This window comes from Gymnoscopelus braueri (assembly GCF_963280865.1).
Source record: "Gymnoscopelus braueri genome assembly, chromosome: 12".
Classification (NCBI taxonomy): domain Eukaryota; kingdom Metazoa; phylum Chordata; class Actinopteri; order Myctophiformes; family Myctophidae; genus Gymnoscopelus; species Gymnoscopelus braueri.
Window position 1 is genome coordinate 6,731,051 of NC_137614.1, and position 26,960 is coordinate 6,758,010.

At 39.9% G+C, this 26,960-nt stretch overlaps 1 protein-coding gene across 1 annotated transcript in view; it reads left to right on the plus strand.

Annotated features, from left to right (window-relative positions):
• The first annotated feature begins 9,123 nt into the window (after positions 1-9,123).
• Positions 9,124-26,960, plus strand: part of LOC308096889 (membrane-associated guanylate kinase, WW and PDZ domain-containing protein 1-like) — a 199,769-nt gene continuing 181,932 nt past the window's right edge. The window contains exons 1-2 of the mRNA XM_080444399.1: positions 9,124-9,668; positions 16,158-16,323. Coding sequence (XP_080300525.1) covers positions 9,531-9,668; positions 16,158-16,323 — 304 coding nt within the window. The 5' untranslated portion in view covers positions 9,124-9,530. The remainder of the gene's footprint in view (positions 9,669-16,157; positions 16,324-26,960) is intronic.

The following is a 26,960-nucleotide window of genomic DNA, read 5'->3' on the forward strand; positions in this document are numbered from 1 at the left end:
TAATTGAATACACATTAACCCGCCCTCCTACTTCCTCCCCTTCCCAGCAGGGGGCGCCAAACCCCCCTCCACTCCCCCCTCCACACAGCAGGGGGGTCAGACATGTCCGGGCATGCTTGGACACGCCCCCTAATGATGACGTCACTAAAAACAAAATGGCGGATGCTAACACAATTAGCATGTTAGCATGTTGTTAGCTTAGCATTTAGCTACCGAAGTGCCCTTTACTACTACTTCTGTCTCTGTCTCTGTCTCTGTCTCTCTCTACTGTCTCTCTCTACTGTCTCTCTCTACTGTCTCTCTGTCTCTGTCTGTCTCTCTCTCTGTCTGTCTCTCTGTCTGTCTCTCTCAGAATAACTTTCATAGTCACATCACAGGTTCACAGGTTTACAGGTATAAAGAAATGATTATTTTTGTGTGTTTGCTCTTCATGGTTCTGGTTGTTATTGTAGTTATTGGTGAGAAGGGAGATCGGCTATTTTTAGATGACCAACGTATATAGGGCTAATGTGGTTAGACTGATTTTGATGATATATTAACTAATTTTGCTGGGGACCCCCATGGAACCCCCTCAAGGACCCCTGGGGGTCCCCATAGACCCCACTTTGAGTAACAGTGTCCTACAGGACATGTGGAATATGAGCATTCATCTGGTAACTTGTGCATTATTTAACACAGTGACCGTCCCTCCGGCCATCTGATTTACCACAGGTACAGATGATCTAGCACAGTGGTTCTCAACCTGTGGGTCCCCACATGATTTTGGGGATCCCCAGAGGACAGTACAGCGACAATGTAAGGACTGTTAAGACCTTACCCTTTTTTTAATATATGTATAAATATGTATATATAAAGAAATTAAATTAAATGAAAAAAGGCCATTACTGCATCAAAAGTAATCAACAAACTATACTATAAAAACTGTCCAAATATTGTCCAAATTGTCACATAAGAAAGAGGCAAAGTTTTATCATATCTGCCGATACAGATGTCATAAAAAATTCAAATATAACACAACTTGAACTTACTCTGTTTCATTGTACACAGCAGGTTTCATACAGCTGTAAACACAACACACAAATGATGGCACAAACTAAAGGTTGTCACAACACCAGTGGTGGAAAAGGCACTCACAGTTTTTACTTAAGTAAAAGTATTGTTACCGCAGAAGTCCGGTAATCAAAATTTACTTGAGTAAAATTACAAAAGTATGGGCATCAAAATATACTTAAAGTACCAAAAGTAAAAGTACTCATTGTGCAGAATGTCCCAGTTCAAAATATATAAACATCTTTTGAAAATAGCAGATCTACAAGGTCACTGTGAGAATAATGGGGCTGAAGTGGTTAATGTATGTTTAGTAATAAGAATTAAAATCTACAAAGTAACTACTAACTAAAGTTTTCAAATAATTGTACTGGAGTAAAACTACAATATTTGCCTCCGAGATGTAGTGGAGTTGAAGTAATGGGAAAGTAATGGGAAAAATTCTTCCTCCACTGACCAGCTGTTCGATGACATCACACTAATCTGTCTCACATGCACAATAAGACACTGACTGACCACAAGACACAACAAGACATAGCCCTGTTGAACCGTGGGAAATATACCTCACTTTTAGTATTGATATTTGGATTCTGCAGTGGTGGAAAAAGTAGTCATAATGTTTACTTAAGTAAAAGTATCAATACTGCAATGTAGAAGTACTCTGTTAGGGCACAATCACACCAAACTTTTATTTTACCTATGGGGCGGAATCTGCCAATGCTTTGTCAATACAAATGCGTGGATTCATGGTGTTGCGCATCTTTCTTGCGAATCGCACGCATTTGCATTGACAAAGCATTGGCAGATTCCTCCCCAGAGGTAAGATAAAAGTGCGGTGTGACCGTGCCCTTACAAGTAAAAGTCAGGAATTTGAAATTTACTTGAGTAAAAGTACTAAAGTATTGGTATCAAAATGTATAAAGTACCAAAAGTAAAAGTACAAAAAAAATAAAAAATAGCAGATCTACAAGCTCACAACGCCTCGCGAGCTTGTAGATTGGCTATTTTCAAATAGCCAATAAATAAAATAGTGCTAAATGTATGGCGTTGTCCGCTGGCCTAGCGGTCCAGGCGCATAACACATAATCTGGTAATCCAGCATGACGTTTTGTCGCGGGTTTGACACCCGTTCCCGACGACCTTTGCTGTATCTCTCCCCCCCATCTCTCTCCCCATTTTCCTGTCAGCCTACTGTCCTGTCCAAATAAAGGCATAAACGCCCCAAAAAATATCTTTAAAAATAGATATCTTTGGTTAATGTATGTTTCATAATGTAATATTTTTATACCTGCAAAGTAACTAGTAACTAAAGTTTTCAAATAATTGCAGTGGAGTAAAAGTACAATATTTGGCTCTGAGATGTAGTGGAGTAGAAGTAAAAGTGCTGAAAATGGGAAATACCTAAAAAAAAGTACAGTACTTGAGTAAATGTACTTAGTTACTTTCCACCACTGTAGACAGTGAACAGTCAGGGGCAGGGTGTGTTGCATCTACACACAGGAGAGGAGTCTGGCTGAACACCACTGACCAGCTGTGATCGGAGGAAATGTACTTAGTTACTTTACACCGCTGGGATTCTGTGTTAGGATTTTTGAAATGTAAAATCAAATGACATTTTTCTTTTTAAATATCTCTCTCTCTGAACCCTGTGTAAAGTAATGACAAAGTGCCAATGAGCAAAAATGAATGACCTTGACCTGCACTTAGTGAGTGGTATCTCTATGACTTTTGTTTACTGTTATTTAATGCAGCATTCCTCCTGGCCGTCACTACAGATCGATGCACTGTTTGACTGGCTGGTTAATATTTAATCACCCTGCCTTTGATTGTGGATGTATGACATTCTTCAGGTTTGGACGCCCAGTTATACTGCCACCCTTTCAAATTCTACAAGCTCTTGTATATCAGATTTTTGTAGATTTTTTTTTTATTTTTAGATTTTTTTTCGAACAACGCAAATCTTGTGTGAGAGCCCCTGGCACAAATTGATGGGAGTCCGCAGTCAAACACATATTATTTTGGGGGGCACGTGGTGCAGTCGGTAGCGCTGTCACCTCACAGTTAGAAGGTCCTGGGTTCGATTCCCGCCGGGGTCGCTGTGGGTTCCAGGGGGCCCTTAACCAAAGGAGTTAATACAGCATCACAATGATTTTAACCACTTCCATCCATCTGTTTATATGTTGGCTATTCAAAAACAGCAGATCTGCAAGCTTGTATATCTGCTATTTTTGAGAGACAAAACAAATAAAAATATCAAATGTTTTCAGATACATGTTTTTACATGAATCTTCTCTCCTGGGGGTCCCTGGCTCAAAACGTTTTCAGATGGGGGTCCGCGGCCAAATACATATCAATTTGGCAGTCCTCCACATGAACAATATTGAGAAGCACTTGTTTTACACAAAACTGGCCGCTTTATACTCATAACTCATTATTTCACCCCAGCCTTCATCTTCCTCTCAACGTCATACATAATAATTCTGTACAAACGGACTGTTCAAACACACTGTTTACTTTGTGTTCCATTGATCCTGAGTGATGAGGCTGGTTTCACATCAGTGACACGTTGTTCAGCTCTCTGTGTTTGCAGGAAACAATGAATATAATGAACAATGAACCTCACAATGAATAATGAGGTTCATGTTAGACGTTTTCCGTCTCACATCAAAAATATTATTTTTATCGTCACATTTCTGATGGCACACTCCTGCAAGATATATAACTCTGAATGGACTTACCAGAACAAACTGAGACAGACAGACAGACAGACAGACAGAGAGACAGAGAGACACACACACACACACACACACACACACACACACACACACACACACACACACACACACACACACACACACACACACACACACACACACACACACACACACACACACACACACACACACACACACACACACAGGCAGAGAGAGTGTGAGAGTAAGAGAGAAAGAGAGAGAGACAGACAGACAGACAGACAGACAGACAGACAGAGAGTGTGAGAGTGTGAGACAGAGTTACAATGTGTGCCTCCTGATCAGATTTATTTAAAACTGTGACCATAACATTTCAGTAAGTCCAATATGTTCTAAATGAAACAGCATAACAAGCAGATAAGCATGACTTTCTATTCAATAATAGTTGTGGGAGTCACGTTTGAAATTTAATCTGGTTTTAACCAGAAAGAAATAACACAATCATGACTCTTCACGTGTGTGTTTCCAGTTTAACCCTTTAAAGGCATCTGTGTCATTTTAGATTTTAGCGTTGGCTATTCAAAAATAGCAGATCTACAAGCTCACAGCACATCACTTTGCAAGCTCAACAATTACTATCAGAATATAGAGTTTTAACCTTTTATCAAAAAAAGATCACTTAATACCTTTAAGCATCTTTGCCTATACAAAGTTAAAGTAATACTCCTGGTTATATGGTGTAATAAAACTAGTGTGTGCATGCCCTTTGAGACCATTTCAGCCCTCCATGAGCAAGTAGGCAATATAAATGTGACGTTAAGACACTTTTCCCACGGTTGAGTCACTGTGCCCTCTCCGGTGGTGCAAAGTACCATAGGTAGGCCTACATTTACTCAAGTACTGTACTTAAGTACAGTTCTGAGGTCATTTTACTTTACTTGAGTATACGTTTTTTGATAATGTATACTTCTACTCCACTACATCTCAGAGGCAAATATTGTACTCTTTACTCCACTACACGATTATCTGGAAACTTTAGTTACAAGTTACTTTTTCAGATTTGGATTATTGTTATGAAACACACATCAATCATTTGAGCCCTATTTATTTTTTTCGGCTATTCAAGAATAGTAGACGAGTTGTGTGTTTGTAGGTCTGCTATTTTTGAAAGAAAGAAAAAAACCGCCCCAAAATAATCATATTATTCCAGCACTTGGAATTGTAGGAGTTGAGGCATTATTACATTTAGTTTGACTCGGTTCCACAGATAAATATTGTGAAAATAGCTGATCTACAAGCTCACAACGCCTCGCAGCGCAAGGCGTTTCATTTTTTTTCGACAATTTGGCCAATGTTTGACCAGTTTTTATAATAAAGTTTGTTGATTACTTTTGATGCAGTAATGGCCTTTTTGAATTTCATTTATTTTTTCTTTTAAAAGTCTTAAAATTGACACTTTACTCTGTCATCTGGGGTCCCGACCCACAGGTTGAGAACCATTGGAGTGGGCTACTTCTTCTACCAGTGCACTCGTCCCACAGTAGATTCCCTCAGTGCACTATCCCAACAGCGGCAGTGCACTCACACATTGAGGTGAAATGGGATGGAAAGGTCTCTTTGATGCCATACAATCCAGGCCACTGCCCTCACACTGACTGCAGCCATGTGCTTACAGTACACTGCCTGTTACTGTACTCTATATGTGAACATAGTCAGCCTTTTATCCACGCTATAAGATGATGTGTTTGTTAAACACCTGATCCCCACACTCACTGTATGATCTTATACACACCATATCAAAGCACAAATATTAAAGGTGACATTTTTTGTTTAAAGAATCTGTGTTAAATTGCTCGATATTCTTTTTTTCAAAAATGTTATCCCACGATTTTTGTAACCCTTATTTTTCACCCGGTGCCAATTTTCTAAGTGATCCTGGGCGCTACACTCCCCTCACCAGCCTAGGGAGGCCAGGGCCGAGCTCATGCCTCCTTCAATGCATGAGAGCCAACTGACCTTCTTGTCACCTGACAGGGGGGGGGAGTTTCCCCGGTAGGACGTAGCGCGTGGAAGGAACACGTTATTCCAACCAGTTCCCTTCTCCTCCATCAGGCGCCCCGGCTGTCATGGGGGAGGAGTTATAGCGACCAGAATTACTACATGTTTTTGTGAGGGTATTAACTACCCTGAGAGACACGGGGAGAACGTGCAAACTCCACACAGAGTAGGCCCTTTCGCCAGCCCTTTCGATATTCTGATAGTAATCATAGATATAGTGTTTTTTAATCTCTCTCCCAATAACAGGGGTTTCTCTAGATCTTTAGCAATGCTGCTAAAGATGTTGATAGTCAAATGTGTCAAATGTGTCAAATGTGTCAAATGTGTTGAACTTTTCAGAGATTATTGTTAAAGGTTGTATAAGTGATATGTTTTTAGTTGAGAAAGTTAAAGTTGTATATTCTGATACAGTAGGAATCATTGCTATACATAGTGTTTGTTCAGTTTCTCTCTCCAGATCTTTAGTAAAAAGAAAATAAACTTCTGGGCGGGGCACCAATTTCATCCAATCAGAAGAGAGACCCCATTCATCAGCTTACATTTTTATAGTTGTTCGGATTCCAATATTTTCTGGTCATTTTTGTTTTGTTTTGTTTCATCACTTCCAACTTCACTTGTTTGTCCTGTATCCTATGAGGTTGTCTCCCGATGGATGAAATTGGTATCCCGACCAGTTCCATGGCCAGTTCCCATACATCGGACAGGTCAGCATGACACGGTCATGGTGGACACAGTTATAACCCAACCATGGAGTTTAACCCAACCCCCAGTACTTCAGTTAAAGTAGAGATACTGGTCAAATATTTGGTTACTCAACTACAAGTGAACGTTTTCTGTTTATTAAAGAGCTGGAGAGACAGGGAGACCCCTGTTACTGAACATCATGTAGCCTACATCTCCTTTACAACTAATGGCCCAGACAGGGACATGTTGTCTCTTGAGGAGATGACCCAACAAGTCTTCCAGAGGGTGTTATTCATGACCCTAATCCTCTGAGCAGAGGTCATGTCAACATGACCTGCCCTCAAAACAATGAAGATTCCCTCAGATTAATTCATCAGCTGGTCTATTAGGTCAGCGGCGGTCCTCCAGCAAAATGAGGAACAGTTTAACCACTTTAACCCTATGGGGGGGGGGGGGGGGTCCTTGATAAGCGGTTCAGGGTTTTTCTCTGAAAAAGTGAAAGTGCTACTGTTTTTTTCCTCTATGACAGTGGTTCACAAAGTGGGGGGACCTCCAGGGGTCCCTGAGAGAAAGTTCCAGGGGGTCCCACCAGTTAAATTTGTTAATAGCATAAACATTTGTTTACCCACTTTAACCCTTATTTCATGCTTCGCAGCTATTCAAAAATAGCAGATCTACAAGCTCACAATGCGTCGCCAAGCGATGCATTGTGAGCTTTGTAGATCTGCTATTTTTGAAAATCTTTTGTTTTTAATCTTGGACATGAAAAGGTTGGAGAACCGCTGACTCTTTGAAACGGTTTGTAAAGAAAATATTCTTCTCTACATGTACTTTGAGAATGTAACTGCGAGGGCGGACGACACACCACTTTAAAATTGCATGAGCTTGTTCGTTTTCAAACAAGACTCCTACATTTAAAACTTTGTACAAAGAACGATAGAAAGGCAGCAGTTCACTCACTCCGGCATGTCGTCATTATTATTTATGTATTATTTATTTAAATAGAACATATAAAGAAGTGAAGAGGGGCCTGATCTCTGGAGGAGAAGGAGATTAAAGAGGTGGATTCTGCTTGGCCCTCTAATCCGGTCGGAAAGGCCAGTGATCCGGCAGATCCCAGGAGAGGAGCTTATACAAGTCTGTGGCAGAAAAATTGCAGATATACAAGCTCACAACGTGCCGCGTCCATGGCACGTTGTGAGCTTGCAGATCTGATATCTTCGGTCACAGAGCGTATTAAAGACGGTGGTTTACATGCAGAGGTGGAAGAAGTAGGCCTACTCCGATTTCTTTTTTACTTAAAGGCATAATAACTTTGCCCTGTGCTTACAAAACATTTCATCTTTTTTTTTTACCCAAAAAACTTCCCTGTCTGCCAAAACAAACAGTGAAAATACCAAAATACAGTGAGAGGACAATGTGTTTCTGCAGGTAAACACAACCACACAACTCCAGTGGCTGATAACTGCTGCTATAGAGAGAAATGATGGGTAAAACATTTATTTATTGTTTTTGCTATGTAAACAGAGGGCAAAGTTAGTACACCTTTAAGTAAAAGTAGCAATAATACCTCAATGTAGAAATACTACAAGTAAAATCCTGTATCAAAAAATCATTTGGCATAAAAATATACTTAAAGTACGCATTATGCACAATATCCCATTTCACAAGTTTCCTTTTTTTTAATCTTTCAAAAATAGCAGATCTACAAGCTCACGGCGCCCTATGACGTGACTAACTATGAGCTTGTATATCTGATCATTTCGAGTAGATGAATTACGAAATTGGGCTGAATTGGTTCATGTATATTCTATAATAGCCTAATAATAATCTAAATCTACAAAGTAACTAACTGCTTTGAAATAATTGTGATGGAGTACAATGTATAGCTACAATATTTGCCTCTGATGTGTAGTGGAGTAGAAGTACAAAAATCTAAATTAAAATACCTAAGTAAACTTGTACTCAAGTACATTACTTGAGTAAATGTACTTAATTACTTTCCACCACTGCTTAAATAAACAGCCAGCGGTCAGAGGGAGGGGCACTAGGACCCAGGAGACCAACCAAGGGGAGGATCTGTATAGAGAGCATGCGTTGCCTTCTCTTTCGTTCATTCCAAGCAGCAGTGTGTGTGTCATAGACTAGAGTTATAAGGGGGTGTGTGTGTGTGTGTGTGTGTGTGTGAGAGTGTTTGTGTGTGTGTTTGTGTGTAGCTGTCATGTTACCTGCTTAAAGTTAAAGGAGCCGCTCAGCGTGTTTGTTTGTGTGTGTGCGTGGTGTGCCCGTGCGTGTGTGTGCCCGTGCGTGTGTGTGCCCGTGCGTGTGTGTGCCCGTGCGTGTGTGTGTGTGTGTGTGTGAGTGTGAGTGTGAGTGTGAGTGTGAGTGTGAGTGAGAGAGAGAGAGAGAGAGAGAGAGAGAGAGAGAGAGAGAGAGAGAGAGAGAGAGAGAGAGAGAGAGAGAGAGAGAGAGAGAGAGAGAGAGAGAGAGAGAGAGAGAGAGAGAGAGAGAGAGAGAGAGAGAGAGAGAGAGAGAGAGAGAGAGAGAGAGAGAGAGAGAGAGAAAAAACACACCTCAGCCTTAAACAGGTATAAAGCCACCAGGTGAAGATCAAGAGTTAGAGAAGTTCTTCTAACGGTCAGTTCAGCAGCTTATCCATCAGATCATCATGAGAGATGATCTGATGATGGATCAACAACTGGAGGAGATTAAGTTCGCCTCGGGAAGGAGAGATCTACTGGATTAATAGATCATTCATTCGTCTGTCTGTCCTGACGGATCTAATGCCCTGATGCGGAGGACAAAACAACAATAATGTGACTTTATGGGATGTTTACAAATCTTAACGGAATATATATTTGGGAGATGATGATAATAATGTCTTGGTTCAGGAGGAAGAAACCGAGGATGTACCGACGACAACAACAACTTGAAGGATTAATAATATTAGTAACATCGCTCATTCATTCGGTCCAAACAAAGTTTGTTTTGACGGAACTATAAGCGGGTGCAGGTCGTCGGATTGGAACCAGCAGCAACAACGGCAACATGTCCAGAGTCATCCTGAAGAAGAACCACTGGGTCACTAAGGTCAACGAGTGCGCGCTGCTGAGAGACGCGCACGGGGAGTTTAACGTGGATGTGTGCGGGGGAGCCGAGCATGGCCAGTTCCCATACATCGGACAGGTCAGCATGACACGGTCACGGTGGACACATAACCCAACCATAGAATTAACCCAACCCCCAGTACTTCAGTTAAAGTAGAGATACTGGTCAAAATAAATATTAGGTTACTCAACTACAAGTGAACGTTGCTCTGTCAAATGTGTATTTCTATTTGAGTTAATGTACTTGCTAGCCTTGGATCAAGAAGACTATCATAGATGTATATTGTATAGTCTGACTTTTACTTTCGTATCTATGATCTATGAGTATTCTTGGTCTCTACCCGCCTGTAAGTCACTGGACATCTGCGCTCAAAGCCTACTTCTCCGTACATGTAAAACAGATAATATATAGAAAGTGCTGACCCTGTAGCCCCGGATGTTAACTCTACATTAGGAACCCGTGTTCACTGCATTAGTCCGTATTTTTCTATAGATATGTGTTTTAATGCCGTCTGTGTCGGATTCTGTGTGAAGTTCCCTGTATTCCTTTATGGGTGGCGCACCAGGTGAAGGTCGGTATTACACCCGATGTGAACAGGAAGTAAACAAGGGGGAAAAAATGGCGTTCGGCCACAGACGGGATTCAAACACATATCTATTGAAAATACGTTGCACAAAGATTCCGAATGCTGAGCGAACATTTGGGGCAACCGGGTCAGCACCTTTACATTTTTGCATTTGTACATGTTCGGAGAAATACGGATTTTACTGGTGAAAGTCCAGGACGCACTGGGGGTGGGGGGTGCAGCTCAAGACTATCGTAGATATAAAAATGTCAAAAATGGATCCAAGGCTGTACACTGGAGTACTTGCATTTAAAAATATTTTAAGAAAGTACAAATTATAAAGTAGGTTACATTTTCTTTCTAAGGGACCAGTCGAAATTTACATAAGGGGGGGCATGGAGGAAAATAGGGGAGGGTCATGCCTTTCTAATTTTGGTCCAAGGGAGGGTCAGCTAATTTTACTTTGAATCCAAGGGAGGGTCATGCAATTTTGAATTGATAAAATAGTCCGTTTTTTATATACCTTTTTAGTACAGCAGAACAGTGGTCAATGACCCCTCTCCATTTCAAAGGATACAAAGAATTCAAATCAAGTAACACCTTGTCTATTTAGAATCAATGACGGTCGTTAACAAGCCATCAACGCACAGCGAGTGTGAACGACCCAGTCAAATCTATTCAGCGTCTTAACGATGGTGGTTGAACAATTAAGCAAAACTTCAACAGGCGTTATTGGAGAGATGCATTATAAATAGTATAACTGGATATTCATAATCATTTGAAGTAATTCTGTGCATGTGATTAATGTGGATCTATATGGACAGTTGTGTATAGATGCCTAGCTCCACAAGTAAAACCAGAAGCATCAGGCCATAATTGATAGCCTAATTTGTTTTATGTAGGCAACAGTGTAGTTGTAGTCACTGTAGTTGATAATTAAAAGGGCAGAGTGACAAAAGTTTTAAACTACTGGTTACCAAATATTCAACTTTCTTCAATCTGACCAGGATTCAATGGGTTTCCCACATGTAAGATGAGAACACTATCCACTCTGCTACCACTACTACAGATACACTGTGCATTTAGCAAGACTGACTACACTACAGCAATGTTCTAATCAATGTGGAAAGCAAAACATTGGACATATCAGTTTTAAATGTCATGTTGTATTTGATGGGGAGGGTTAGGGGTGTCAAGAATTTCACAATACGATACATGATGTTGGGCATGATATCGATATGATATATTATTAATGTTCTTTTCTCATGTATCATCAACATTGGCCATCATCTTATAAATAACGTTATAAAGCAAATTAGAAACAATTACAAAGTGCTTTGTACACACAAATAAATACATTTGTGCAAGCTTAATGGAGAAGTGAAGTTCTCACTAACAATAAACCCATTGTTTCAGAGGACAGATAGACACTAATATAACAAATATAATATAATATAAGACTGCATAACTATAAATTCCACAAACCTCATATTTTTGTCATCTGGACTTTACCAACCAAGTGCAGCCTAGTTATTTCCAACAGCTAAAAAAAATCTATAATACCAGATACAGTATAATACAATCTTAGATTAGATGTAGGCCTATTTGAGAGTGCAGATGCATGTCACATTAACGAGCGTCAACGAGCATCAGCTGACACACAACACCTCCCCTCTGCAGTGCTTTAAACTGAAAGTGACTGACTGGAGTCTGTTTCATTTCTCTCCAAAATACCTTGAATATGATGGAGGACATGATTAATAATTACTATGATTATGATAAGCTTTACATTTCATATCATACAGTAAAAACTCCTAACTTTCACCGGCAAAAAAAAAGAAAGTGTTTTTTTTGTATTAAAAAAACAATTAAAAAAATATTACGATACAGTATGACATCATGACAATACCTATCATCACATTTTAATACCACGATAGGCTATATCGTGACACAATATATCGTGACACTTCTAGGCGGGGAGGGTTACTCTTTTTTTTGTAATCACTTGGGGAGGGTCATTGATTTTTTTTTTTTGTCAAAGGGAGGGTCATGGCATTTTAGATCAGGGCACATACATTTCCTCCATGCCCCCCCTTATGTAAATTTCGACTGGTCCCTAATGTCAATGCATTGCTGTATTGACATTTGACATTATCCCCCCAAATTCAAAGATTTTCCAGAAATATTCAACAAATATCAATGAACAGTGAAAATATCTACATTTAGGTTGTCAATTGAGAGTATGCAACATGCGTCACTTTTCCACCAAGACACGCCCCCCTCATCTAGACTTGGAGTAGCAAAACATTGAGTAGCATATGGAGCATTTTGTTTGTAAACACCAGTGGTGTAAAGTAACTAAGTACATTTACTTAAGTAGCCTACTGTGCTTAAGTCCAATTTTGAGGTATTTGTACTTTACTTGAGTATTTCCAATTTCCAATACTTTTACTTCTACTCCACTACATCTCAGAGGCAAATATTGTACTTTTACTCCACTACATTTATTTGAAAACTTTAGTTACTAATTTAGTTATTAATTACTTTTCAGAAATAAATTATGATATAATGAAACATACATTAACCACTTTAGCCCTATTTTATACATAGGCTATTTGAAAATAGCCGATCTACAAGCTCACAACGCGTCGCGATGCGAAGTAGATCGGCTATTTTCAAACATTTTAGTACTTTTACTTTTTGTACTTTAAAGGGATACTTCACTTTCACATAAAATAAACATTAAAAAAATATATTAAAAAAAAATGAAAGAAGTTATGGCAAAATAAAGGCCCCCTCACACATTAGTAGGACACTCTAATGCGTGAGGGGGCCGTGATTTTTCCATTACTTTTTTCATTTATTTTTAATATATTTTTTAAATGTTTATTTTATGTGAAAGTGAAGTATCCCTTTAAGTACATTTTGATACCAATACTTTTGTAAAACTATGGGGGCTATATTTTATGACGTCACGTGCACGTGCACGGGCATGTGCACATAGCCACTCAGCTCAGTGCTAGTTGAAATACTGTATTCAACATGTGATAATTAATTTATTTATTTTTCTTATTATTTTGTTGCATTGTTAATTTGTTGTTTTTATTTTTGTTTCAATTAATCAATTATTTTATTTTCCTTTACATAGACTCACCCACACATAAGTACTTAAAATAATCAGACAACTTTACTTCAATGACTTTATCTTTTTTTAAAGACACAAGATGACAACTTCACTTACATTGCTTTCAACAGTGGTTTTAACAATCATTTGAACAGTCACAAGAACTTCCAACAACGGTCAGGGATAACCGTGTGAGTTTCTGGTACAGCTCTCGTTCTTGCGTCCTCTGCTAAACGATGGTATCTATGTGTGGCTGTTAATACAGTGTAACTGAGGACGTAAGTGAGAACGCAATGTTATGCAAAGCAGCCAGGTTGAGGACATTGTTGTGTAATGATTGACGGCTCGCGGGCGGCTGACGGTGTGTGCTCGCGTGACCCCCATAGTGTCAGAAGAACTAAGGGGTCGCCGACCCCCCCTAGCACCCCCTTCAGCTCACCCCTGAGAGTACCTCTACATTGCAGTATTGATACTTTTACTAGTAAAACATTTGAGTACTTTTTCCACCACTGGTAAGCACTCGTTGGAAAAAAAGCGTTTTTCGTGCGTTGCTGCGTACCACCTGTTTCAATGTCACATAATGCAGGAGGCAGCAGGATGTTGTGTTATTGAAAACGAGCGCGTCCAAACTCTGACACTTAAAAAAATAATCACCTCCACAGAATGTATTGACAGAAAGTATCTCATAACATGTCTAGTTTGTCTACGGTGGATTTTTATGAAACAAAAACTTTGCAGATAGAAAGAGGATAATTCAAGCTTTCCGTACAGCTGCCATGTTGGTGAGTTTAATGTTGTTTAACACAATGAGAAAGGACTTTTCTGTTTGGATGTATGGGCTGTCAAGGCCAGAAAGTCGTTTTTTTTGCCATTCAGTAGGCGTTCCCTTATAACTTCCGGGTACGATGATGTCACGTGCATAGCCTCTAGTCTATAGTGTCACTTTATTTGACTTTACTTACTTTATTTCAGCGGTAAGTGGTTAGTTCCAAATGTATTGTATGTGTTTTTCAAAAGTACACTATTACTTAAAATACAATATTTGTCTTTTGAAATGTAGTGGCATGAAAGTCATAATATAAAAAAAAAATACAAATATACTCCAGTAAAGTACAGATGCTCCCAAAAATTGACATAGTCTAGTAAATGTACTTTGTTTTGGGTCAGGGAGGATGCTGTGGTGTGTGGTGTATGGTGATGGTGGTAAATCTACTTAAAGTTGGTTGACCGGGATCAGGGCTCTATACTAGTGTCTTTTCTGTTTTCCACTCTACATTATATATCTGCGCTGAAAATAGCCGATCTACAAGCTATTTTCTGTGAAAGCTTTACCCAGGGTTGGGATCAGGAATCGGAGGAACCGGATGGGTCCATTTTGGTCACATTCGTACACTCTCAGAGTTACAGACAGTACAGTAAGGGTCCATTTGGAACTCCCTTAAAGGAGAATTTTGGACTAAGGTTTTCTTACCTTTTCTTTGACGTTATGATATCTTAGGATGAATGGTACAGTAGAAAAATGTCATAACTCCATCCCGGGTCCGCCACAGCTAAAAACGTGCGGCCTTGCGCTAGATCGCGTATTTTAATAGTTTTTTTTAAAGTTTTTTTTGTGAGATCTGACGTTCATAGTGACAGAACACTATGCAAAAAACAAAAAAAACTAAAACCTAAGTCTCGCTAGACGAGATTGAAATCTCGAGATTTCGATCTCGTCTAGCGAGACTTCTGTTTAAAAAAAAAAGCTTTAGTCCAAAATTCTCCTTTAAGCCATAATATAGATTTGAAAAAACAGGAATTGTTAAAAGGAACCGTTTAAGGAATCACTATCAGACTGGTCCTGGTGAATCATGACCATAAAACGTTTGATTCTGTGAAAAAACTTTTTTGAAAACGGCAAAACAAAGGGTATTTAATAAATATAGTATATCATATAATTAAATATAAAATAAAAAAATAATCACACCCTGTGTGAAGTGGGCGGTGTTTTCCTAGCTAACCACAATACTGAATGGAGTCAATCAATGATGTACAAAAAATCACACCCTGTGTGAAGTGGGCGGTGTATTCCTAGCTAATCACAATACTGAATGGAGTCAACCAATCATGTACAAAAGATAAATACATTTATTGAAACACTCTTTATGATGGACGAAACCATAACTCGAAAAAAACAAAGATTTGGTTTTTTTCGAGTTATGGTTGCTTATATAGGGCTATGCACATGTGTCATGTGACACTGGCCAATCACAGTCCTGAATAGACTGTGATTGGCCAATCACAGCGCAGGATAATTCTACAAATTTCCTGGGCCCAGATCTCAGCGCAGGAAAATGTACATTTTTCCAAATCTCACTTATAGGGGCGGTTTCACCGCCCAAAAATAAATAACTATATAACTAAATAACTATAAATATATTTATTGAAACACTCTTTATGATGGACAAAACCATAACTTAAAAAAAACAAATTTATGTTTTTTTTAAAGTTATGGTTGCTTATATAGGGCTATGCACATATGTCATGTGACACTGGCCAATCACAGTCCTGAATAGATTGTGATTGGCCAATCACAGCGCAGGATAATTGTACAAATTTCCAAACCTCACTTTCAGGGGCGGTTTCACTGCCCAAGATATTTGTAAATTTTTCCAAATCTCACTTATAGGGGCGGTTTCACCGCCCAAAAAATCACAGAAAAAAATGATTTATGGTCATGATTCACCAGGACGGCTTGATTCTAGGCTTAAATTAATTGATGTAAATATTTTTGGAAATGTCAATGGGAAAAATGCATTGAGTATTTTGAAGTGGAACCAGGAAGTGGGCGGGAACTGCGATGCTCTATACTATAGTAAAATGTTACTGTTGTTTTCAGGTGAGGGAGGATGCGGTGGTGTATGGTGCTGATGGTGGTAAACTGCACCCTGGGGAGCTGCTCCTGGAGGTGGAGGGGTTGTCGGTGTCCGGCCTGCCTCTCTACGACATCCTGGCCGTCTTTAACAGCTGTAACGAACCCATCCGGTTGAAGACCGTCCGACAAGGTAAGACATGATGAGATTGACCCTCTTGTTTACCATAGTAGCAAGCTGATGAGAGAGACGCTGATGAGAGAGACGCTCAAGTCATCTCTCTCTGTGTGATACTTACTTACTGCCCTTTATGGCGGCTGGCATGTAGGGCAGCAACAAAGGATCTCCACTCCTGTATGTTCTGGGCCAGCCCTGAAACATGACTGTCATATCATGACAGTCATGGCGGAGCTTCAACCTGATTTTGGCACTTTCTACATTTACAACCCGTATATCTACATAAATCACACTTGGGCAACTGGCGGCCCGGGGGCCACATGCGGCCCCCACCTTCACTTAATGCGGCCCACAGGTTAATATGGGAATACTGATATATTATTGATTTCAGCTGTTACAATTCCAAACATGCAAACATGACCCGCTTTAATTACTTCAGTCTATATTCGTACTTAATGACTAGTATTACAATTATATTGTCTTTTTTATGTCCAATGTATTTGTATTTAAGTTAAAGTTAACATAAGTATAACTAAATGCATTTGAAATTAAATCAAAATAAAATAATACTTTTCATGATTCCAATTCAAAAATAGCAAAAAAAAAACTGGATTCCAATAAAAAAATAGCAAAAATAGCAGATCTACAAGCTCAAAACGCATCGCACTGCGACACGTTTTGGCTATTTTTGTTGCTTTTGTGTGACATAGAATGGCCCGACAGTATATGCAATGTGGCCCTCTGGAGTGAGTGTGGAAATATAGTGGCCCGCTCCATCATCAAAGTTGCATCACCCCTGACATAAATGTTCAGATTTCAAATATAAACCCCAGGTGTGTGATGCAGGTTCTTCAGCTCTCCCTCCACAGTCCTACGCCAGGTGTTCTTGGGTCGGCTAAGAAGGTGTTGGTTGGAGATGTTTTTTGGCCAGAATATTGGCTGTATTTTCCGTAGGCTTTTGGTGTGGAAGGTTGACAGTTGGTGGAGATCATTTTCTGTCGTACTCCAACATTCTGAACAATATAGCAGGGTAGACGTGTGTGTGTGTGTGTGTGTGTGTGTGTGTGTGTGTGTGTGTGTGTGTGTGTGTGTGTGTGTGTGTGTGTGTGTGTGTGTGTGTGTGTGTGTGTGTGTGTGTGTGTGTGTGTGTGTGTGTGTGTGTGTGTGTGTGTGTGTGTACTTTCCCCCCCACACATATACGAGAATATGAGAAATAGACCGTTTTCCTGGTCCTCACAAGGAAAGGAAAATGGTTGTTTTATGGTTGGAAAAATATTATTTTAGAGGAATTTCAGAGCAATTAGGACAAGATTCAGGTTGGGGTTAGGATTAGACCTTTTAGAGGTTAGGTTTTAGGGATTGGAATTGGAGTTAAACATGATTTATACATAGTTCCGTGCCAGTGTCATGCACTGGAAAATGGCTGATCCTCAGTATAGTAAGTAGTATAGTAATACAAACCTGTGTGTGTGTGTGTGTGTGTCTCTCTCTCTTGTATCTCGCTCACTCTCACACTATGTGTTAGTGTAATTGATATGTTTTTGTTCAAATCAATATTAAGTAGCGCTATTATTCTGAGAGTGTTGTAACAGGGGTCTCCAGCTCTTTAGTAAACGGAAAATAAAATGTTCAGCTCAAGGGACTCATTTCATCCTGTCATGACGGAGAACTCTACACGCACGCACACACACACACACACACGCGAGCGCATACGTCCAGTTTCACTTGTTAATCCTGTAGTGTATCCTGTATGAGTTGTCCTCTCTCCTCCTGATTGGATAAAATAAAATTGCTATCCCGACCTGAAAATGTAGCCTATTTTCTGTTTTTTAAAGAGCAAGAGAGACATGGGGGGGGGGGGGGGGGGGGCTGTTACTGTAAGTAGGACTCTTGATACATGTATGTGAAGTAGGACAGAGGAACTCTTTGACTCATAACTGTCCTGACATCCTTGGTCCTGTTTTCTGTGCGGTTGCTATGGAGACTCATTGACCTGTCAGGTCACGGATCCTTACAGTGGGTCACTTACATTTACCACACACACGCACACGTGCGCACGCTATGTTGGGGAATTGAATACATAGGACCACAATGGAAACCCCAGGACCTTTTCGTGTTATCCTTTTAGCCTTAATGTATTACTGTACCACGTGCTGTTTACATTTTTGACTAACAAGTAAGACGCGTGAACGCGGGAAGCGAACGCAGCTCGAAAATGTTGTGTATTTATTGTTTTGATCCCGCCCCTTGGGGAAAAAAAACGTCCTCATGGAAGCACCAGACTCATATCCACGCAGTGATATAGTCTGGCTACGTGAGGCTATCTCTTTCCCTCCAGTTTTGCCTTGATTCCTCCCTGCCACTCTCCCCACCCCCCTGTGCCCTGTGTGGTGTACTCACTGCCCTGATTACCCTGACTGGACTCACCTGCGAGGGCCAGCTGTGCCTCGTTGGCTAAAGAGCTTCAAAGACTTTAAAAGACTGCCTAGACTAGAGCATTTGTTTCTTGCTGGTTCATGTGTATTTTTTCCTGTTCGTTGGAGTTTTAGCTCGGTGTTGCTGTATTGTTCTAGTTTTGTGCTGGTCTTTTGTGTGATAGTGAACTTATGATGTTTAGTGTTAAAAGGATCCCTGGCTAATATGCCTTATTACATTATAATTGCCCTATATAACTACAATTAAACATTTTAAACACCGTAAATATTGTATTTATTTTAGAAATAGTTAATCTTTCACTCTATAGAGCACCGAAGTCTGACGTAATTTACACATCCTAGGTTTGTCTACCTGGTTCGCGGTTTTCCACCCCCATTCTGAATCCCCATAGACGTATTTAATATGGCGTCAAATAAGAACTGTGTTCCAAAAATAAACAAATGACCCTGGCGGTTTTACTCTTATGGATATGAAGCATCAACTGACGGTGAGAAAGCGCTAATGTTACTTCCGCCGAATTAGTTACATTTTCGCCAGAAACAGACTGTATCAAATATAAGTGACTGACTATCATAAACGATACAGAACCTCCTCCCTGACAATATCGTTTATTTTTGGACCACAATTCTTATATGAGACGATTCTATGATGACCCAATGTTATTCTCCATAGCGAAATTACTTTACGAACCTGGGGATGAACGAGTGACGTCAGGACTTCTGTACTCTATAGGGACCACTCCCGTCACAAGTTGATGATGTCATTTGTCCATGTGTGGGCCAGCCCTATGGAATTCATGTGCTAATAAAAAACAACTTAAAAGGTTAACATGAGCATCAAAACAATAGTTTAAATATGATTATTGCACATGCATTCCATACATTCCATAGGGCTGGACCACACATGGACAAATGACATCATCAACTTGTGACGGGAGTTTTCCACATTGAGTGAAAGATGAACTATTTCTAAAATAAATACAATATTTAAATATTTTAGTTATGGCAATTATTAGGGCAATTATAATGTATTAAGGCATATAAGGCTTATGTCCCTTTTGCTTTGGGTTTTGAGTTCCTGCTTCTGGGTCCTGCCTTTAGTTTGGGAGTCACTCTTGATCAAGCGATAAGATATGCTGTAAGAGACATGGAAACATGGCATCTACTGCAAATGATGCTTTTTGTCTGTTTTGTCACTGTGTGTGTGTTGTGTGTTAGGAGTCCCTGTTAGATGATTAAGCAACAACATCACTTATCGTTTGATACACTGTCACTGTTAATCATGTTGGTTTACACACACACACACGCACGCACGCGCACACACATCGTGGGCCTACAGTATGTGGCAGTTGTGTACAGTGGGAAAATCATTAACAGTGTTACATAACAGGGATAGTTTCACTGCAGCTTTTTGTTGCCTTTCTGATGAACTGTATGTCCATTTGTTAGTGGTGGTAAGTAACCAAGTACATTTACTCAAGTACTGTACTCAAATACACTTTTACTAAAAAGGATATATCACTTTCAAACATGTTTGGGGTCATTTCAACGTCTACTCAGGCTTTTGTGAGCACCCCAGACAGTTTTTAAGTTGCTTGATTCAGTGTTTAGATATTTGATATTCATTATCAGACACTCCTCCATCATATATAAACTCATTGTAACGTCAAACTCCATTTTAACAGTGTTAGATTCATATAAAACATCCGTCCCTGGTTCTGGTGACTGATGTTGGCCTTCTAATGCGTGAGGAGACCGTGTTTTTTCAAACACTTTTTATTTATTTAAACACAAATATCTAAATACTGAATCAAGAAGCAACTTAAGAACTGTCTGGGGTGTTCACAAAAGCCACAGTGGACGTTAAAATGACCCCAAACGTGTTTGAAACTAAGTGAAATATCCCTTTAACCCTTTAAGACCGGGAACGCTGATCTATGTAACCAAAGCTTTGTCCATTATTTTATACTTTGGCTATTCAGAAATAGCAGATATGTAAGCTCATAGCACGGCACCAAGTGCCGCGCTATGAGTTTCTAGATCTGCTATTTTTTTCATCATGAAAATGTATGCAAATCTTTGAATATATATATGTATATATATAGTTTTTTAAAGCGAACATTTTTTAACTCAAATCTTTGATTCTGTGGGGGTCCCTGGAACAACATTTTGGGTGGTCCTTGACATGGAAAAAAGTTTGAGAACCACTGATATTATAGCAACATAATAAAAAATCTAGAAACTGTTATGATTTAGAAGACATTTGTAGAATCCCCAGATGCAAAGATTTGAGTTGAAAACGTTTGCTTTAAAAAACATATATATTCCAAAATTTGCACACATTTTTAACGATTTTTCCAAAAATATTAGATCTACAAGCTTGTAGCGCGGCACTCGGTACCGCACTAAGTCAAAGAAATCTAAAAAAAATTACACAGATGCGTTCCCGGTCTAAATAGGTTAAGTCAAATAAAAAGCCAGAGTACTTCTTCCTACCAATGCCATTAGTCGGGTCCTAAGTGCATGCTTGGCCTAGCCAACCTTAAGTCCTTATCTGTCTCGCGCTGAGAAAGCACTCAGCCCCGAACCTCTCCCCGTGTGTGTTTACTGAGCTGCTATTTAGTTTGTCCTTGACATTATATGACATAATGAGCAGACTATGCTTTTATTAATGGCGTAAACGACCTGGCAATTCTTCTAAAAACAATAAGCCCTATATTTAAACCGCTCTGTGTACACGGCTCAACACTTCTGCATAACGTATGTTTACATCTGAAGGCTAAGAGGTCATACGAGGCAACGACATACCAATGTTTAACCCATTAAAGGGGAATTTTGGACCACAATTTTCTTACCTTTTCTATGATGTTATGATATCCTAGGAGGATGAATGGTACAGTAGAAACATGTCATAACTCCATCCCGGGTCCGCCACAGTGCGCCCCAATTGGCCTTGCGCTAGATCACATATTTTGATTGTTTTTAGTTTTTTTTGTAAGATCTGACATTCATAGTGACAGAACACTATGCAACGTGATTGTCTTGAATGCGCCACAACGGAACTCGCCAGACGAGATTTCAATCTTGAGATTTCAATCTCGTCTAGCTGTGGTGGACCCGGGATGGAGTTATGACATTATTCTACTGTACTATTCATCCTAGGATATCATAACATCATAGAAAAGGTAAGAAAACCGTGGTCCAAAATACCCCTTTAAGACCTGAGGCCGATTCTACAAAATGCTTTCTAAATCAGTGGTTCTGAAACTTTTTTGTGTGCATTAATTAAATTATTTTTAATGCATAAAATGTAATTTTGTCCAATCTGTATGTTAGCGTATGTTAATACAATATAACTTATACAATTGGCGTGGTTGTAGTTGCTCTCCATGTTCTTCTATTGAGACATTTAGATGGTGTCAAATGTCATGTCTCACCCAGACACAGTATCTGACCCGAACTTTGACCTGATGGTCAAGATTCACTTTATCCCCTGAGCAAGCAGGCCGGCACTATTACAGTAGCTCAATGGTAAAAAATGCAGCACTTGTGCAGGAAACAGAGTTCAAATCTAGGGTAGATGAGGAAAGTTACATAGTGCTGCTTTAAAAATAGCCAAATCCTGATTCATACTTAGCCGCGTGGCATGTCGCAAACCAAAAATATCTGATCTACAAACTCAAAACGCATCGCAAGCTTGTAGATCAGCTATTTCCAGTTCACGACACGACGCGCGTCCAAGCATAAATCGGGCGTATGGCGAGCCCTCTCCTCTCCTCCAGGCCTTTGCCAGCAGTCTGTTGCATGAGTCAGCAGATTCCCGTTGACTAATTAAAGGGGAGCAGATTCTCAAAGTACCTGAGAACTCACAAGACCTCCATTGTGCTTCATTCAGCCTGTTTGGGGCCCCCATGCCTAGCTAGCAACAGTATAGCGGCGGGTGGAAACCACGTATGTCCCAAAACCGTTACTTTTCAGGAAGAACCTGCGTTCCAAACGGATCCAGTGTAGTTATTATTCAGTCACAAGCTCTTTGTTAATGCTTTTCATTGGTTCAGTATTTATTAAAACCCACAGACACACTTAACCGCTTTCATTTTAAAGCAAATGTCGAAAATAGCAAACATAGCCCATCTACAAGCTCGTAGATCGGCAGTTTTTGCGACTTTTGTGTGACACTGTTGTATGACGAATTAGGGCGTTAATTCACGGGAAAAAAATAAAACATAAAAAGTTTAAATGTGTAGATTATTACAAGGTTTCTGCCTGACAGCAACGATATCGTATCCAAAAGTCCAAAACTGGACTTTTGGATTACAGGATTACAATAAAAAAATGTCAAAAGTACCAGATCTACAAGCTTGCAGATGTGTTTTTTTTTTTTTAAGTATTTTGTGTGAAATGCTGTAGGATGATCAAGTAGGCTACGGAGTTAAATTACGAAAAAGCACAAAAAGTTGAAATGTGGAGATACAAGGTTTTTCCCAGCGAGGGTTCCAGGCAGCCGGTGCTCTGGGCCCCAGACCAGGTGACAGACTGTCGGGGACAGATCGGATCTCAATCCCTTCCTCTTCAAATTGCTCATGGGTCTTATTACATCGGCCGGGGCCAGGTAGCCATGCAGCCACAGAAGAGGGGGAAACTCTATCAGGTAGACGGACTCAGTACCAGTGTTGCCAAGTCTGCTTATTATATCGTCTCTGTCGGGGCAGAAACCTCTTATCTCCATATTCTAACTTTTTGCGTTTTTTCGTAAATCAACGCCCTACTTGATCATACAGCGCCACACAAAAGCATCAAAAGTAGCAGATCGACAAGCGTTTTTTTTTTTTGGGGGGGGTGGGGGGGGTGTTAAAGTGTAGTATTTGGGCTGCCTCCTAATGTTGTTTAAACCAGTTCATGTCAAGGATGTATTCGTCCGCAGACTCCCATCTGAAAATATTGTATGCCACCATATAAGATTTGTGTTAAAATATTTCAAGGATATTACAAAAAATGTAACTTTTTTGTCATTATTTGTTTGGGGAAAGTAGCTGATCTACAAGCTGTTGTGAGCTTGTAGATCGGCTATATCACTCACACATCGCTGTGTGAATGTGTGTGTTTGAATGGGAGAATGTAAAGTACATTGTAAAGCGCTTTGGAGAAAGGCGCAATATAAATGCAGTTCATTTATAATTCCAATTTAGTCAATGGATATTACTGGTAAAAACTGGTCGCTTCGAAATCTTCTGGGCTTGTTTTCGTAGAACCCGGGCCGCTCGTTTCTCTCGCAAAACCTGGCAACACTGCTTGCTCAGTACGATGGAGTAAAATGTGAACTCTGAACACCTGTGTGTGTGATTCTCTGGAATGCAGCGACAAGCCCTCAGGTCATGGCACACAACACAAAAAGTCTCTTTTTTCTTCCTCTCAGTAATGTCACTGCAGTGTTCCTTGTGTGAGAGATGGTGGTGGAATATTACAGATCTCAGATCTCTGTGGTATTGTGGTGCTGTATGGGGCGTGTTTGGCTTTGAGTTTTGTATTACTCTGTTGTTAGATCAGGGTTTATATGTATAAGCTGTGCAAATAACACTTAAAAATGTTGGACAGGAATTTAGACAAAGAGCAGAGGTATTGAGGTTGGTTGAGAGGTTTCCATGAACTTACAGTTCATGTTTGCTGCATTAACCCATTAAAACCGGTATATCATCTGTGTCATTTTAGATTTGAACCATTTTAACCATTATTTTATACTTTGGCTATTCAAAAATAGCAGATATACAAGCTCATCGTGTCACTTCGTGCTGCGCTTTGAGCTTGTAGATCTGCTATTTTTTGAAAAATGTTGAAAATGTGTGCAAATCGTTGAATATATATATATATTTTTTTTAAATCGAACATTTTAACTCAAATCTATGCTTCTGGGGGTCCCTGCAACAAAATATTGTATTTTGAGATGGGGGTCCGCGGCCAATTCCAACATCAACACCTATACATTGTTATACCTTTCAACCCGGGAACACCTCTGTGTCACATTAGCTGTTGCTATATAGTAACATACATTTTCAGATGGGGGTCCATGGCCAAATACATATCAATTTGGGGGTCCTTCCTCGATATGAAAAAGGTTTGAGAACCACTGCTGTGTAGTACTGACCCTCTCTCAAACCCGTGCAACTGATCCAGAATGCTGCAGCACGCCGGCTCTTCAGTCTCCATACATTTCCCATGTCTTCCCCCTTTTATGTGCTCCCTTCACTGGCTCCCAGTTGCTGCCCCGCAGCAGATCTACAAAACACTGTACTGGAGACTGATGACCTACAGAATAAGGCAGTACCTTCAGGACATGATCCACCCCCACAATCCTTTACTGCTCACTTATAGCTCACACAGGATGTGTGTCCCTCCCTTCTCTAGGACAGTGGTTCTCAACCTTTACAAAACAATCATATATTTGAGCTGGGGACCCCCAAAATAATCAGATTTAAACTGGGGACCCCCCAAAATAATCATATTTGAACTGGGACCCCCCCCCCCCACACCCTGACAAGCACTTGGAATTGTAGGAGTTGAGGCATTGCATGATGGTAATGGGCCTCGGACACAAATATCTGGCATCAGTCGGGGGGGGAGCTCTATGTAAACTATGATCCAGTTTGGTTAAAGATGTACATTCTCTGGTGATTCTTCAGAAAAAACAACAGGATTTAACTCTGGAGGCACACAGGTTTACAACAAGTCAAGGCCTTATGGGATGACTCAACGGGGTGTACCAGGAACATCCTGGTCCGTCTGCCCAGTGGGAATGTCTGGCATCCATCCCACCGCATCCCAGCCAGCCAGCAGACAGTGGTGGAAAGTAACTAAGTACATTTACTCAAGTACTGTACTTAAGTAAAGTTTTGAGGTACTTTAACTTTACTTGAGTGTTTCCAATGTTCGGTATTGATACTTTTATTCAAGTAAAACATTTGAGTACTTTTACCACCACAGGCGGCAGACCATTCGCCACACACGAGCAGGAAACTCCCCAGTAAGCTCCCGAGCAGGAAACTTGTGGATAGGCACCAGAGGACACCCACTTGTCCTGTGTATCCCAAACAGTTGAGTCGCAGACACATTTTTATGGGTCGTGAGTGAATATCTCCTTTTTTCCGTTTCCTATATTAAAAGATATATATATTATTTCAAAAGACGAAAAAAAATGAAAAATTTCCATAAATAGATAAACAATTTAAGAACTAGTGAAAATAGCAGATCTACAAGCTTGCAACGCTGCGCGAAGCGACGCGTTGTGAGCTTGTAGATCTGTCATTTTCACTAGTTTGAGTCCCGGGCAAACGTCTAATTTCTTCTTTTGGGTATTCAGCTAAAGTGTTTGGGAACCCCTGCTCTAGTCCAACACAAGCATTGATTTGAGCTCAGACCACTTGTTATGCATTGTTTGTTTGTGCTTACCAACCAACTGAGGCTGACTGCCAAAATGTGACAAAATGGCCAGCGGTCCGGGCACCTAGACTCCGGAAGTAGCCTGAAAGCGCGCCGCGGGTTCGAGTCCCGATCCCGACGGCCTTTGCTGCATGTCACTGCCCATCTCTCTCCCAATTTCCTGTCAACCAACTATCCTATCAATAAAGATATAAAAGCCCAAAAATAAATCTAATTTATGTCCAAGTCACGCCAAAAGAACAAGTCAACATCTCAAGTCCCATCTGTATTCATATCCATGCAAAATAGCCTCTATTGATTGAAGTTTTTATTGACAAAAATGCATATTATTAGTATTATTAACTAGTTATAGTTACTGCTCCAAAAAACGTAACTAGTTACTTTACTAGTTACTAAATTATGAAAGCAACTAGTAACTAGTTACTTTACTTTACTTTTTTTTTAAAGTAGAAAAAATATATAAAATAAAATAATAATAATAATAATATAATATATTATTTCCAAATGTTTTTGATAGGCTATACATAAATAGAAATATTTTCTTCACATCAGGATGTAATGATCATTAGACTATTAGACTCTAGAGGAATAACCCACCATATCTCCCACTCTCCCTCCCCAGTCAGTTATCAGTTTAAATGAATTTGATGTCATTTGCATAGATTTGAGTGGACTTCATTTAACTGACTAAACCTTTTTTTAAGCCAGTGTACCCTGTTTACACACCACAAGACCATTGTAGCAATTGTCATTATGAAATGTAGTGGAACAATTAAACGTCTT